The sequence below is a fragment of the Cuculus canorus genome, chromosome 2 (genome assembly GCF_017976375.1).
Source record: "Cuculus canorus isolate bCucCan1 chromosome 2, bCucCan1.pri, whole genome shotgun sequence".
Taxonomy (NCBI): Eukaryota; Metazoa; Chordata; class Aves; order Cuculiformes; family Cuculidae; genus Cuculus; species Cuculus canorus.
In genome coordinates, this window is record NC_071402.1 from 39243201 (window position 1) to 39258980 (window position 15780).

At 41.8% G+C, this 15780-nt stretch overlaps 1 protein-coding gene across 2 annotated transcripts in view; it reads right to left on the bottom strand.

The window, feature by feature from the left end:
- Positions 1–14813, bottom strand: part of CLVS1 (clavesin 1) — a 103307-nt gene extending 88494 nt beyond the window's left edge. Inside the window, exons 1-3 of one of the 2 annotated variants that reach the window (XM_054059526.1) lie at positions 14645–14813; positions 10657–11039; positions 4875–5498 (exon numbers count right to left, since the gene is read on the bottom strand). In XM_054059526.1, the coding sequence (XP_053915501.1) occupies positions 4875–5263 (389 nt within the window). In that variant the 5' untranslated portion in view covers positions 5264–5498; positions 10657–11039; positions 14645–14813. The remainder of the gene's footprint in view (positions 1–4874; positions 5499–10656; positions 11040–14644) is intronic. The other variant, XM_054059525.1, reaches the window with a different exon arrangement.
- Positions 14814–15780: the final 967 nt, after the last annotated feature.

Consider the following 15780-nt stretch of genomic DNA (forward strand, 5'->3'; position numbering starts at 1 on the left):
CAAAGCAGCAGGTTTTTTCTATCTGATTGACTTACAGAATTTTTGGAGCTATGAGACACAACAGTCCAGACAGGAAGACAAAAGTTAATTACTATTCTACTAAAGACTACAGGCAACCTTCTACCCTCCACCTCAAGACCCTGTTTGCACAGGATCATGATTAGAAATAGCCCTTGTGCTGGCTCTCTACACAGAAATAAATTTTACACTAGCTGAAGACTTTGAAGGAAGTATCTTTACTTGGGAAATTAATGAACATCTTCTGTGGAATTACTTGTTCACCCAAATCCCTCATCTCCCAAGTTTATGAGCAGTATATACTAGAAGGCAGCAGCAAACCTAATCCAGCAAATATGTGAAGTCCTGGTTCTGATCTCATCAAAATTGTGTGTTAGTATGTACGCATGTATTTGTTTCATGAACTGGGATGTTTTATGATGCAAATTATATCACCAAAATTTTCCTGACAAGATCAGTTTTACATCTTTATCTGTCCTTATTACTCCATGATTGCCCTTTAAAAATAAAGTGCTCTGTAAGCAGTGCTATACATGAAGCCTTTGTGGGTTTGGAGTGAGTTCCCACCTTGTAGTTGGATTATTCTGCACCTCTGAGGACTGAGGTCTAATCAAAGTGAACAATGGCCTTCCCTTGCACGGATTCTCAAGTATATAGTGACACAGCTCAAGATTTTTCCTTGCCCTCAGCATGGAATTAATCTGATTTCTTTCCTTTCTATCCATCTGCTTATTTTCACTTACTCAATACCTCTTAAGTTTTCTGTTATGCAGTTCTGTATCAGATGTGATTAACATTACCTAACAGATCCAAAATATATTATACACGACCTTGAGAGAAAATGATGACAACACTGCTAAGAAACATGCTAAATGAGAGAAAACCTGGTTTTATGATAGATATCGGATAGTGATTTGGAGATAAGAATTACAATTCCTTCTGCTTTTTTTTCCTAGTCACCAACAAGGCTTTAGTCTAAACAGCAATCACCATCTTTTTCAATAATGTGGAAGTGAAAATAAAATCCTTGTCAGTGGACTTCACAGATGTCACAAACCCCATGCAATGATAATTTATGGGGAGGACAGGTTTAGCTCTGCTGAAGTGCATGAATCACATGCTAGACTGTGCCCACATTATAGATGAGAATGTATGACACATTTACCAGTGGTGTTTGTATTTTAGGAAACAGTGACTTGGAAGCAGATTTGAGCTGAACACGAGCTCAAAATGTGATAGAATAGCTACAAAAACAGTGACAATCTTGTATCTAAAAGGAGGGAACTACTGAGCAGAAGATATGGTGTTAACACATGATGGCTTATCAGTGAAAGTTTGTAATCAGTTAATCCATCCCCACTTTAGCAAAAATGCTAAAATGATAGGAAAGGCCCAGAAAATAAAGAATAGCAGCCTGGAAAATATTCCTAATTCTGAGAGCGGAGAAGTTCAATCTATTTAAGTTTTGGGAGCATACATATGTTGCAAGAAATTAAGCTACTGCAATACTCTGCCTAACATTATCTTTGGTCTGTGTTGCTTGCCCACAAGTATGTTCTTTGCCTTCTTTTTTGTTGGGACAACACAATGTTGTTTTGCCCTCAAAGAAAGGGGGATTAACTGTTTTACTTTCACCATGGTTAAAAGGGAACTCAAGAACCACTGCTATAGAGTAGTTAATGCACTATCTTCTTGTTGCCTAACATTAACTTACGCTACAGTGGCATATCCTCAGTGAATTCAAAAGTAGGTTAAAAGATTATGTGATCAGGACACAAAAGAGCAAACATGAGAAGTTGTCATATCTTCGTGGTCCTTTTAAATCAACACAATCCATCAGCTGGAAGCTGAAGCTAGAAACATTCAGACTGGTAATTAAAACCCAGTTTTCTAGAGATAGAGATGTTAGATCTATCAATTACATTCTTGAAGTTGAAATTACAAATGTTTCTGAAATCTCACATGGAAGTTTTATACAGCATAACCCTTAAAAACATCTTGTATCTGATTTGTCCCAGCAGTTACATTACACAAATAATGAAATTTCTGTTTAATAATCAATACATGGAACTAAAAAGTTTTGAGGCTGCTTCTGCCTCCTCAGTATGTGATCCCCACAGCCGCCATACTGCCAGAAGTATAAATAATAAGAATGTCTGGACTGAAAATCAGTTTATGGATCAAAGCTATGCTGATTTTAAATGATCCTTTATGATTTTTTTTTTATAAATTATGCCTGCAGGAAAACAGGAGGGGCTCTTTATCAGGGAGTGTAGTAGGATGTGTGTAGGATGAAGATGAATGGTTTTAAACTGAAAGAAAGTAGATTTAGATTAGATATTAGGAAGAAATTTTTTACTGTGAGGTGGTGAGGCAGTGGAATAAATTCCACAGAGAAGTCATGGAAGCCCCATCCCTGGAAGTGTTCAAGGCCAGGCTGCATGTGACCATGGGCAGCCTGATCTAGTGGAAGATGTCCCTGCCCATGGCAGGGGCGTTGGAACTAGATGATCTTTAAGGCCCCTTCCAATCCAAACTATTCTATGATTCTCTCCCTTACAAATCATGATTTAACCATGAAGAAGAGAAGACACAGGCAGCTGCAAATGAGATTAAAGTCAGGAAAGGCACAATGAAAGCTCAGTTCTTTCTTTTGCATGTAAGCATCACATCATTGTAGGAATTTATTGCATTTGCATTCTGCTGAAATGCAAGCTTGTAAGAATCTTGCCATCACAGAAGATACATCTGTAGAACGGTTGCCCAAGATACATGTATGTAAGATATACACAAAGCCTATTTGTTTGAGGTCTTTTTAATGAAATAAATATGAATATATACTTTTTCTGATCAATAACCTGCTTCCCTGCTGCTTAACAAGACATTGAAGTCACCTTTTCCCATTCCTTAACTGCCTTTGCTCTTGTTTGATGTCTTTAGACAGTAAAAACGGAGGAGATTGTCCCTTTATTTGCTTACAGCCCAAATCCTGTCTCAAGTCCTTGTAGCACTTGCAATGCTACAGAAGCTCCCTGAAAGGACGCTTCTTGTTGTTTGCATCCATAGAGGAGCTGAGCTTCAGTGGCTGAAGAGAGGTAAAATTTGTGTGTGATTTTTAATTTCACCAAGGAGCTGTAGGAAAGTATATCTTATCCTATTTGCCTCAGCCTTTCTTCTCTGAAGCTTAAGATTACAATTTCAGAAACAGCGTGTCTTGCATGCAGGCTCATTTTAGGTTTTGTACACACATATACACATATACATGGATGCATAAAGGACTTGCAGAAAATTCGAGCCAAAATCAGACAGAAATCAATGTTCTGTCAAGATCTCAGTGCAGAAGCCTTATACAGAAGCATTCTCAGCTTTCCAAGAGCAGGACCTGATACATGAGGTTAATCGCAGTGATTCATTTTGTTAAGGGATCAAAAAACCAAAGCTGGCTCTATATAATGCCTAAATCCCTTAATGCAGCCAGCAGAGCCACAGTGCTTCTGTCCTCTAAAGCTGATAATTTCTATTAATTCAAGATACCTGTTCATTCATCTGGCATTCAAAACCAGTTGCTAAAGGAATGGTTTTGTGGTTGGATGAAAGGCAAGCTCACCGTTCAGAAAGACAGGAGATAAACTGCTGCCCCTTTTGTGGTCAATAGGACTTTTATCACTGGCTTCAGTTCTGGATTTCACCAAATACAAAGTTATTGCAAAAACAAAGTGTATGCAAAGTTACATACAGTTACAGATGCAAAGGAATGTTAGAAACACTTCTGTACTCTGTTTTCATGTGGAGATGAGAGGTTTTACCAGGAAATAACAGGAAAAAAATGCAGGCATGTGTATTTTTCTCTAAAAATTTCTATAATATGAATTCAAAGCTCCAATCTATTGACTCCTAAGGATGAAACACTTTCATGGACAACTTTAGGCCGTGCCAAGACAAAATTCCACCTGGAACTCATCAGAATTGATTCATACTTAAAATCTGAATCTGAATTTTGTTCTTTGGTCTGATTTCTAGCAAAAAATCAGCAGAACACATGCCAATCCCACAACTGATTACATTTCTCCATCTCACTGTGGAGGCAGGGAAAATGAAATGGAATTAATTCTGATGAAATGGACAACGTGAACATGATATTCTTGGACTAGCCTCTTTTCTCTGTATCACTTTGAATAGGTAGTGAAAGCTGACTAATCACATTAACAGTTAAGGATGTCATTTTGTAATAATGGCTGGGAGATATCCTTGTTCATACTATTCTGGATTGAAATGACCTGACCAGAGAAAACACTTTGCATGAATCTCCCATTTGTCAGACTAACAAACATACAGTAATGAGAAAGTGTAGAAATTATAATGCAGTTTGCGGAAATTTCATAACACAGGCTGTAATTTGTGAAATAGTTAAAACAAACCCCCCAATCTGTTAAGAAATCTAAAGACAGAATAAATATGGTCAGTTCCTTCTGCACCAGAAGATCTGCAAGAACCCCCATATGTTTTGAAACATTTGCTTTCTGTCAACCTGTTTGGCTAGTCAATAATACCAGTAAAGCAATTATACAACGGGCACTAACGTATTTGTAGCACACAGACACTATCTGGCTAAAAACTAGAAATATTTATGGTAAAAAACATGAACTACTTATCTGACACTCTGATACACCCTTATCTCTCAATGGTATTATGTCTGAAAAATGAGAGGTGATCAAATAGAAGTTTTATGAAATGGACTCTTGGTTGTGAAATATTTAACTGAAAATGGTCTTGCTGTTTCATGTATGGTCAAAAATATTCTGTTACAAGTTGAGTATGATTATATGTAAAAAGATAAGGACACTATCTACATTTACCTACTCTGATCCCAGTTGGCTGCAAAAAGCAGAAGAATCTTCCTGCCGCAGTGGTCACGATTTTCCAGTACTCCGGGGAACCCATCTGTTAGAGCCCGTTTGATTCCTGGATCGTCAGCCTTGAAGTTTTTGAACATATCTAGATTTAATTGGCGGTACTGGAAGTACTGAGCTAGCAGTCTGAAGGCCTCAGTTTGGTGAAACTTTCTGGCTCGGAGAAATCTCAAGATGAAGGCATCATCTGTACGTAAAAACCCAATGTCAGGCCTTGTGATGATCATGTCCCTGACCTGCTGGATATCTTGATGCAAAATGTCTGGGTTTTCATTCAGTTCCAGGCGGGCTTTCTCTATAGTCTCTGGACTAAGTCCAGCTTGTAAATGGGTCATCTCTGCGAAACACTCTTTTCCAAATCCTGAAATTCAGATAATTTAGTAGGAGAAGTGCTGATCCCATTCAACTGATGGTCTGCTGTGAGCGTGAGCCATTCAGAAGTTTTTTGCTATCAAGCTGATATTTGACAAATGAAAGTGAAGAGCTTTTCTTATTCTTGCAGAAGGAGTAACAGTCAGTTCACGTGTAGTATAATCCATCCAAAGTAAGTGTTGTTTATTCCATCACTTACTAAAAGAAAAAGCACATTTATAAAAGAAAGATTAAATATGTGCATAAAGCATTTCTGAAGTTTACACAGCAATAAAATTGCTTTTTGTGCTTCAATAGTGAGAGGATAGCAGTCAAATCATTTCAGAATGTGCGCATTTAAGATAAGGCAGTCATCGACATCATGATTGTTTATATTTAAGCCTTTGGAAAGGCAATCTGATGAATTGACAATTAATATTAATCTGTATCAATTTACTATTAGAACACACTTTGCAAAGTTGTCTTATAGAAGTGTGGGAGTTCCAACATCCCATAAATTCAAGTCCAGGATGACAAAAGCAGAAATAATAATAATTTTCTTCCACCCTAACAGGAGCTATGTTTCAGCTTCTCAAGTGTGCAGATTTACACTTACCATAATAATAACTGGTTGGTTTGGTTTTTATCACCCATACCATCAGCTTGTAGCTGTCCTTGAGTTAGTCCCAGAGCTGATTGTAAAACAGATTTAAAGAAAAAAAAAAAAACAAAAAAAACCCTCCACCAACATCAGTGGTATTTTCTACTTGGTAAAACCTCACTGAAAATATTTCCCATTGAGACTTAATACATCTTCATAGAAAACTTCCCTTGAATAAAGTGTTTGATTAATCTAATCTGACAGGGTTGGTGTTTTAGTTGAAGAGATGCATCTTATTCCAAATTCTATTTTTAAGTATCTTGTAGCTTTCCTGAACATCTAGCTCTTAATTTAATTTTCATTCCTGTACTTTACCTAGAATTTGTTTTTACAAGTGTTAGAAGAAAAGCTGCTTAAGTTGTTATGTATGAGCAAAATGGTACAGTGAATCTCTTACTTTTCAGTGACATAATTAGCAAGAGGCTGTCATCGAACTCCGTGTAGTAACACTTGTGTGAAATAAGATCAAGGTCTGTTCCAATGTGAAATGTGTGTGAAGAAAGATCAAGATCCATCCAATTATTCAGCCATCACAAAAACAGACAAGCAAACAAAAAACCTTACTGCTTAACTGATATCTCTCTCTTTCTAGTTTCTGGGGGAAAAAAAAAAAAAAAGTTGCTTTTAAAAATTAAAAGGGAATCCCTCAGTGTAAGACATTCTTTATTGTATTTGAAGAAAGCTGTTTGGAAATTTATGAATTATTTATAGCAATACAACGATTTCACTCAGCTGCTCCCCTGGCCTCAATGTTCTCATATGAAACAAAGAGGACAGCAACAGCCAGAGCATTTCTTCCTCCAGGAGCTGCTCAAAGTTACATTGTAGGACCTGAAAGTTAAACAGCACAAAGGATGCCTGAGCAACCTGTTTAGTGAGCTTGCATGTCATTGATAAAAAAACCTAACATTTTGAGACGTCACAGCTGTAGCCCTGATATCAGGTCCCTAAATTTGAATCCAGAGAGTTTCTACATATGGGCTTAAAGAACATTTGTGGCAGGAGATAAGCTTTATGTTCAACAGCAATGTGTATTAGAGTCGTCTGTGGGTGATTCTAAGGAGAGTTTGTTAAGTAATCTCTTTCTGTATTCTTTGCGGAGCTGGAGTTGTGAAGAGCTACCTGCAAAGCAGTGTAACTGGTGATTCGTCAACCTGGGAAAACTTGGGAAAATGCAGAGCCAGGAGGAAAGAAGGCTGGCTGCCTTTTGCAAGTCACTACAGAGTGCAAATGACTCCAGAAAAACAAACCCTGAAATTTTGAGGGGGTAATCTACGGGCGCAGGTTATTCAATTCTTAAAAAAAATACAAGTTGCATTAAGGGTGAGTGGCAGACATAAAAGGAAAGTTACAGTTATTTGCTTTCCTCTTGCCTTTAGTAGGCAAGATTAGGATAACTCTGATGATATCAGCTGGATTCCAATGACATAGGCCATGGGAAAACCAGGCCAAAATTTTGTGCTTAAGATTTCAAATTAATGGCGGCTTTAGCATTTCCTTGCATAAATCACGTTTTTACTTACAATTGCCTCCACGAACTAGTTAGGGGAGCTCAGTGCATCTAAGTATGGCAGTACTGTAAGGACTGGTTCTTTCTCTAGTTTTAACAAGTTGTACCCTAAGGAAGCTGGTTGTGTTCAAGGGTGCTCAGCAGAGGGGTGGAAGGAAGGACCTTACTTGGAGTCTGTGCCAGCTCTGGCTCAGTATAAACTTCAGCATCTTTGGATCTCCTGTGACTTAAAATTACAGAAACATAGACTCACAGAATGGCTTGGGTTGCAAGGGACCTTTAAACATCATGTATTCCAACCCCCTTGCCATGGGCAGGAACACCTTTCACCGGATCATGTTGCTCAAAGCCCCATCCAGACTACCTGAAAGGCTTCAATTATGTCTTCCTGGACCTTTCTTTTTTTTTTTTCCAGGCTGAACAACCCCAGCTTTCTCAGCCTTTCTTCATGGGAGAGATGTTCCAGCCCTCTCCAACAAGTCCGAAGACTTGTGGCAGTTAACTGTGACCCCAGTGGGTTTATCTGTTTACTGAGAGTTTATGGGGGTAGAACTGTTCCTTGCTCTGCTCCTTTTCTGATTCTTATCTCCACCAAGATGCTTCTTTGGAAAGAAAGTTTCTTTAAAGGTCACCTGCAGTGTGCTCTAGAATAAAATGGGGTTAGACCAAGGAGAGAAAGTCTGGTTCTTCAGATTTTCTTATAGGTTCCCCAAGCATTAAGGGTCAAAAATTACGCTACTTATTATTATTAAAGTTTCCTATTGTTTTACCTTATTTAAATGGATTAGCACCCTTGATGTCCAAGATAATGCCAAAGTGAGTGAGATATAGTCCTCTCCTGTCAGACATTGTTACAGAAAGTGATCTACAAACTCTCAATCTAACAAATATATTTTAAATGCATTTCAGAGCTTTCTCATAGTGAGCTGAGCTATACCCATGGATTACAGCTAACAGGTCAGCCCCTATAGGTTATCCTGATTATTATTCACAATAGACTTTGCACTAAAATACTTTATAGGCTTAATGTTATATATTGCAAAATAACCCAAAATATATATGAACAGCGTTTTCGCTATCTGGATCACAACGCAAATCATAGGGTTAGTAATCCACTCTAGCACCATTGACTTCAAGGAGTCTGATTTGTATCAGTGGATGATTTGGTTCTCTCACTGTTTACCTTGACAATAAATATAATGATATGTAGCTACCCACTTTAATTGTCATTGTGCTTTCTAAGATGGTACTGATTTACTCTAATTCCCAAAGGTATAACAGAAGCACCTTCTCCATTTTCACCCCCTCCCACACATGGTAATTTCTTGTTCTTTTCTGGTGTACAGAGCTCCGATCCATCTGCCAGTTTTTCAGATGTTTACATTTTTGTTCTATTGGGATTTTTTTTCTCCCAAATGAAGATGCTGGCCTTTTTTTCCCTATCTGAATATTGTTGCTTCATGTTCGCACACTAGACTCTTTGTTATAGTCTCAACAGCTGTTTTTCTGTGTTGTGACTCTTTGTTCCCAAAGGACTATTTGCTCTCCTAATGTCTCTTCATAGCCACTTACAATAAATCATTCCTCCAAAGGAACAAACCCCAGATTTAAACACAGAAAAATAATTAACAGAGGTTTGAAACACAACATATGAGTACAGAGAAAAGGGGGAATTTCCACCAAAATTGTGATGCCACATACCATTTCAGTTTATTCACTTTTAGTTCCAAAAAGAGAAAAACAAGGGACAGAAAGTGGCTTTAGGATGGGTAAAATACTGAAAATGGGATACAGTCTTCAGACAAACAGCTTATATTTTTGCTTGACCCTCAAAACTGAGACTTAGTTAATAATAAAATTTATAGCAATACTTGGCAATTAACTAAAATAAAAATAATATCTTAAGAAATTAGCACTTTCATAAGCAATTTCCATCTGAAGATCTTAACATGCTCTACTGCACTCTCATCAGTGATGGCTTCCAGATCAACATTCAATCCCTATTTGCTCTACATCCCCTGGAAAACTGGCCAAAACCTGTTCATGGCGATGACGATGCTTGTCTGGATCTTTTTGTTCCTGCCCGCTTAGCTGTGTCTGCAACACTGTTTGCCGCTTAAAGCACTGCTCTTATATTCATTTGGTCCTTCCCCATCCAGTTCAGTTCCTGAAAGATTTCAGTTGCCTCTGTCTACTGAGTGTTTTCTGTTCAGTCCAAAGCTATATACCACGTAACATTTCATTAGCACAGCTTTCAAACTGGGAACGCATTAGGGTTTGATCCTCACCTGGTAGTAGTAGACATCACTGTTACGATTTGTCTTATTATACCGTTCCTAACTCCTAGCTTTCATACAGATATTAGCTGCTAAAATCATGCCAGAAAAGAAGGGAGTGGGCAGGGAGGGAGGGAAAATGGTAATCTCGAATGATTTCATCTCAGACTGTGGGTGTCATCTCATTAAATTTCTTTTTAAAAAATATTTTGATGTTAACTGTGGAAAACATCTCGGGGCTATGTTTTGCTTAGCAGGGATTGCTTCTTAAGGACAGGGGAGGATGAATCCATAGCTGGACTTGTAGGAAGGGCTCCTATGGCACTTATGACCTTGTGGTACCTTAGTAGGAACCTGCACTGGAAATGGAGTGCTCAGACATAGAGAAGGACAGACCCTGGCTCTGTGAGCGAATTACAAAAGAGTGATGAGAAAAACTGCCGCTGGATCCTGGCATCCTCCACAAACAATGGGGAGATAGTAAACCCTGAGTGATTTGCCTTAGGTCACAGGAGACACATTTCACAGAGCTGGGAATAGACCACACATCTCCTGAGCCAAAGGCTTACACATTAACATCTGGGAAATGTTTCCTCCCTATGCATAATTCTCTGCATCATGAGAAAAATGTGAAGCCATATTGCACACAAGGCAATGGAGAGTTAGACCACAGTGTTCCCAGTGTTCCCAGTTTAATGCCCCTAGGTTTCAAGGGCATAATCAAAACCCCAAAAGCATAGACCTGCAGTTGTCCTGCTGATGCTACAAGCTGACAGACATGAGGAGAGGCTGACAAGGTTGCCTAATAGATGTGAAATAAAAAAATTGTCTCGTTATCTTTTGACCTGAAATCTGAGGACCACATGCAGAGGAGGAAAACTTAAATAACTTATAAATAAAAAAACTTAAGCAAAACACTTGTGAACTTACCAAGGTTACTTCAATCTTTATCTGAATCACAGTTTTAACTTTTTGAGTATTCATCAATCACAGATAAACTGCAAATCCCTGTGGGAATGTGAGGCCTGACCCGTGGCATGTCAAAAAAGCAGCAGACTCCAAGGGACTTCCGTGTCAGTCACAAACTACTCCAAGGGTCACCATGTATAAAGTATTCTAGCTGTTATTGGACAAAGAGGTCGCTTTCTCCAATAATAGAGGAACTTCTTGCAGCAGAAATTATCAGCAGGCAAAACGTGAATTCTAAGCCCCAACACCGATAATTAAGCCACGTGTAGAAATCTGATAGCATGGAATCATAGTATTGGTGCCTGAAAATCCTTAAAAGCACTATAGAAGTTGTGCTACGGCAACTGCACAAAGACATGCAGAAGAAGGAACAAAATATATTATGGAGTTAATTAAGTTCTACATCTTTAATAGCATGAAGTGCATCTAATTTGACAGTTCTTTTGCTTCACATTTTAAAAATTACATCCCTTTAAAAAATATGAGATGCAGTGGCAATGTATTTGTGTCCTGATAATGGGCAATAGTGACTTAGGTCTGTTTTATCTATTAAGCCAGTGAAAGGCATCCCTGGTGCCCTGTGGGGTGGCAATGCAGGGAGGAAGGGAAGAAGGCAAAGGCAGGGGCAGAGAGGAAGGAAGGAGGGAAGGAAGACAGGAAGGAGGGAAGTAATGAAGGAAGGAAAGGAGGGGAAGGAAAAGGAGGAAGGGAAGAAAGGAAAGAAGGATGGATTTCTGGACCCAGGAATTCATGTAATTCTCCTGTTTTCTTCTCTTACTTCTGTTCTGAGCACAAACACAAAGGTCTGCACACTTGTCCCAAAATGGTAGATATGAATTTTAACATAATTTGACAAAACCATGTGGGTTTGTTGTCTCAGTGAAGGAACATATCAGACTTAAGGAATTTATTTCTACAAATCCTACTAAAGGACAAAAAAACACCCAACAATAATCCAAAACTGTTTGGAAATCCTCAAACTAAATTCTAAGAGCAGCATTGGTTTCAAGAGGCAAAGGACTTACAACTCATCTGCCAAAAACTACGTGAACTTCTGCTTACTGAATTTCCCACTCCATTAAAGACTGATGTTACTGCTTTTTTTCTTATTTTTTTTTACTAGTAGGACCTGATTGTCATATCTTGTTTGCATATGTGCCAGACACCACGGTAACAGGCTGTGAGAGACAATACTACTTGCTTGCCAAACAATAGCACAATTACTTTAGCAACTGTACACTTAAATTAACAATTGCATTAGTTTGCAGTCTTAGTTTGAAGGAAATATTCTTCATCCTTTTATGACTGATCATTTGTATTTTAACTGACATGGTCCTCTTATGGAAGATGAGGTTGCTGTTACATGTTTCAAAGAAGCATCCTCTGGGCTTAAAGCACATAGAGTTTAAGGAATTATGACTCAGACCTATGGAGAGGATTCTGCAGTTCCTCCATTGCCAAACTCAATTACAGTGCTTACACTAGTACACAGCAGCATTCAGTGCTACTCAGTGTAAGAGTATCAGGTCTTTGCACCAGAGTTTGAGTTATAAATGATGAAATAATAAGGAAAAGGTTGCAATATATTTCCCTGTTTTGCATACGGCTTACAGAAGTCTAAGTTTTAGAAAATAATTGTTTTCAAAGCCAGATGAGTCGACAGAATTCTTAAGATAGTCGGTAGCATTTTATAACAGATACGTATCAGACCTGATTATGCTGACAACACAGGCTACCCCTGTAAACTTCAAGCTGTGATACAGAGTACAAACCAGAGAAAGCTCTATAAGGTTATCTGACATTGTTTTATGAAAAAAAAAAACCTTTACCTTTGCTACGCAGTGCATGGCATAATACTGTTACGTAATACATCATTTAGATGTTGGCATTAACATTTAGTACTGGAGAAAATCCATGTTATCATCTGATTACTCAGAAAGCACATGAAAGCAGCCTTTCTGTAATTTAATTTTTCCTTACAAATATGATCCAGTCACTGTTTAGTGATGGACAACGAGTAACCATCTGCTCCTTAACTTCATTATTCCTGAAGCTTGTTTAGACTGAGGAATCAGCAGTTTGAAAAGGGAAAGCTCACTTTCCCCTAAGACATTCCCCATCTTCCCACAATTAAACCACTGTAAAGAGAATTAGTCAGGCCAGTAGTACACAGTTTCCCCAGCTGTTATTTTGCTTTGTGTTTATTTTCCGTAGAAAGCCCTCTCTGAACACCCTCACTGCCTGCAGAGACCACAACTTAATTCTTGACTTCCTGCAGCGAGGATCCACAGAGCAGGAGTAATTTATCCCACTTATTCTCTGTACCCACTATTCATCACTGCTTGCCACTGGGAAAGCACTGACTGACCTGGTACATCCCCTCCTCCTTTTAATCCCTCATCCCTTTTGGGTTGAATATACCTGGTCAAAAAAGGCATTAATTTGCTTAGGAGCAGACAGTTGTCTTCTGCTGTTTGGCAACATCCTCTCTGTTGGCACAGGCTGGATTCTCTTCTCCATCTCTTAAGTCCCGGTTTTAACCCTTTCCTCTCCATCCCTCACATCTCTCCCCTGCTCTGAAACTGGATTTGGACTTTTCCTTCTAACTTGTGCTCTTTCCCATGTTTGCCCAACTCCTGGGCTTCTGAGCTGATTTTTCCAGTCCCCATGCCCTCTTTCAAGAATGACTGAAGCTGTTGATGGAGAACAAAGATAGGAGGGGAAGAAGGAGCAGGAAAGTGAGGAATGGAAGGTAATGGGGGCAAGAAGGAAAGGAAGCAAGGGAGCAGAGCAGAGAGAAGAGTAGACGGGGATGGAAGAAAACAGGACAGCAGGAGGCAGAGAAGCAGGGCAAGGAGGACTAGAGGCTGAAGAGGCTGAGCAGATAAGAGGTGGGAGGCAGGAGGCAGGAAGCAGGGCAGAAAAGAGAGGCAGGGGAAGAAGAGATGGAAGGGGAGGTAGGGAAAGTCAGGCAGAGAGCAAAAGCAGGGCAGGCAGGGGAAGTAGGATGGGCAGGGAAAGCAGGTATCAGGGCAAGAAAGAGAACAAACAGAGCAGGAAAAGGAGGCAGACAGGGAGCAGGCCAAGTAAGAAGCAGAGGAGGCAGGAAGAAAGGCAGACAGGGAGCAGAGAGTCACAGTAGGCATAGGAGACAAGTAGTGGAGGCAGGGGGCATGGAGATATGGAGGCAGGGGAGGCAGTGAGCAGAAGGAGGCAGGCAAGACAAGCATGAGGCATACAAACAGGCAGGACAGAAGGAGAGGCAGGGAGCAGGACACAGGACAGGCAGGAGGCAGAAGGCAGGGAGTGGGGCCGGTAGGAGGCAGAAGGCAGGGAGTGGGGCAGGCAGGAGGCAGCAAACAGGGAGCAGGTTAGGCAGGGAGCAAGGAACAGGGAACAGGGCAGGGAGCAGGGAGCGGGAAGCAGGGAACAGGCAGTGGGCAGGCAGCAGGACAGGCAGGGCTCAGGGCAGGCAGGAGGCAGGGCAGGGAGCAGGGAACAGGCAGTGGGCAGGGAGAAGGGCAGGCAGGAGGCAGGGCAGGGAGCAGGCAGTGGGCAGGGAGCAGGGCAGGCTGGACGTAGGACGCAGGGAGCAGGGCAGGCAGGACGCAGGGAGCAGGGCAGGCAGGACGCAGGGCAGGCAGGAGGCAGGGCAGGGAGCAGGGAGCGGGCAGTGGGCAGGAAGCAGGGAGCAGGGCAGGCAGGACGCAGGGAGCAGGGCAGGCAGGAGGCAGGGCAGGGAGCAGGGAGCAGGGAGCGGGCAGTGGGTAGGGAGCATGGAGCTGGGCAGGCAGCCCACAGCGCGGCGGGGCTGCGGCCGGAGCTGTCCGCCCGGCGGTGCTGAACGCCCGCAGCTCGGGCCCGGAGGCGCAGGCCGGGGGGAGGGGGCCGCGCGGGGGGAGCGCGGAGAGCCGCCTGCTGCAAAGCGAGAAAAGACAAATGCAAATACCTGCAGAGCGCCAGGCAGCCTGCCCTGGGGCGGCGGGGGGGCGGGGGGGGCTGCTCCCCCCCTGCAGGTATCCTTGCTGTTGAGCTGGGTGGGTGAGACAGATCTCCCGGCTCCCCGGTTCAGGCTCAGATCTCTCTAGAAATCTGTGAATGAGCGAGCTCCAGCTCCACGGGGTAGGGTTTTTTTTTTTTCTTTTTTTTTTTTTTTTTTTTTTTTTTTTGGTAGGAGGCGTGTGCACCAAAGCCTCGGTCCTTCCACTCGGCGGCTGCCTTCCCCCTGGGTCCTAAGCCCTCCTGCCGCTCCCCGGCTGCGGGCTCGGCGCTCCGCCACCGCCGAGGGAGTGGTGACAAAGGCGCTGCTGGCAGCCCGAGCAGGAGCTGAAGGCAGCAGCGCAGGCGGTCGGTGCGAGCTTAGCAGCGCGGGTTTGCGCCTGGTGGCACGCTCTTCGCCACCTTTTTTTCTCGCTTTCACCCCTTTCCCAATGAAAGTCGTAGAGACCACAACCTCCCGTAGCACTTACTGCCCCTACGGGAAGGGGAATCTTAATGGGTCATGTATGCCTTAATGAACATGGCAGCCGGGGCTTAGAGAAGTTCATCTGGGTCAGACTGCAGGTTGGTCCAGCTCTGCGTGCTGTCACCAGCAGCAGCCGCAGCAAAGGTCTGGGCAAGAATAGTAAACAGGACAAACGTCACCCCTGCACTATCCCAGCCCGTCTCCCAAGCAGTTTAAGTTCAGGGGGTTCTCCAGCAATGTGATACCTAGGCTTTTTTGTGCTTGTTCCTTGAACTTGCACAGTGCCTGCTAGAACACCCATACATCTCTAGAAAATCCTTTCATAATATCCTTTCACAAGGAGCTTCAAAGGCCATCCGCCTGCTTCACTATCACCTCTCTTTCATCATAAGATCTTTAAGCTTTACCTAGTGCCGTAGAAAGGGCAGGAGAGGGGAACTTCTCTCATTAAATTAGGTCCTGAAAATCACTTACTGTGTGAGCCTCATAAGGCTTGTGCTAAGCTGAATTTGAAAGACTTTGGGCAGCCTTGGCAACCAAATTCACATGCAACTGCTCTTATCAACACGGGAAGCCCAACTAAGCGTACCAGCAAAGGGCAAATCTGCTGCTGCCCCTGT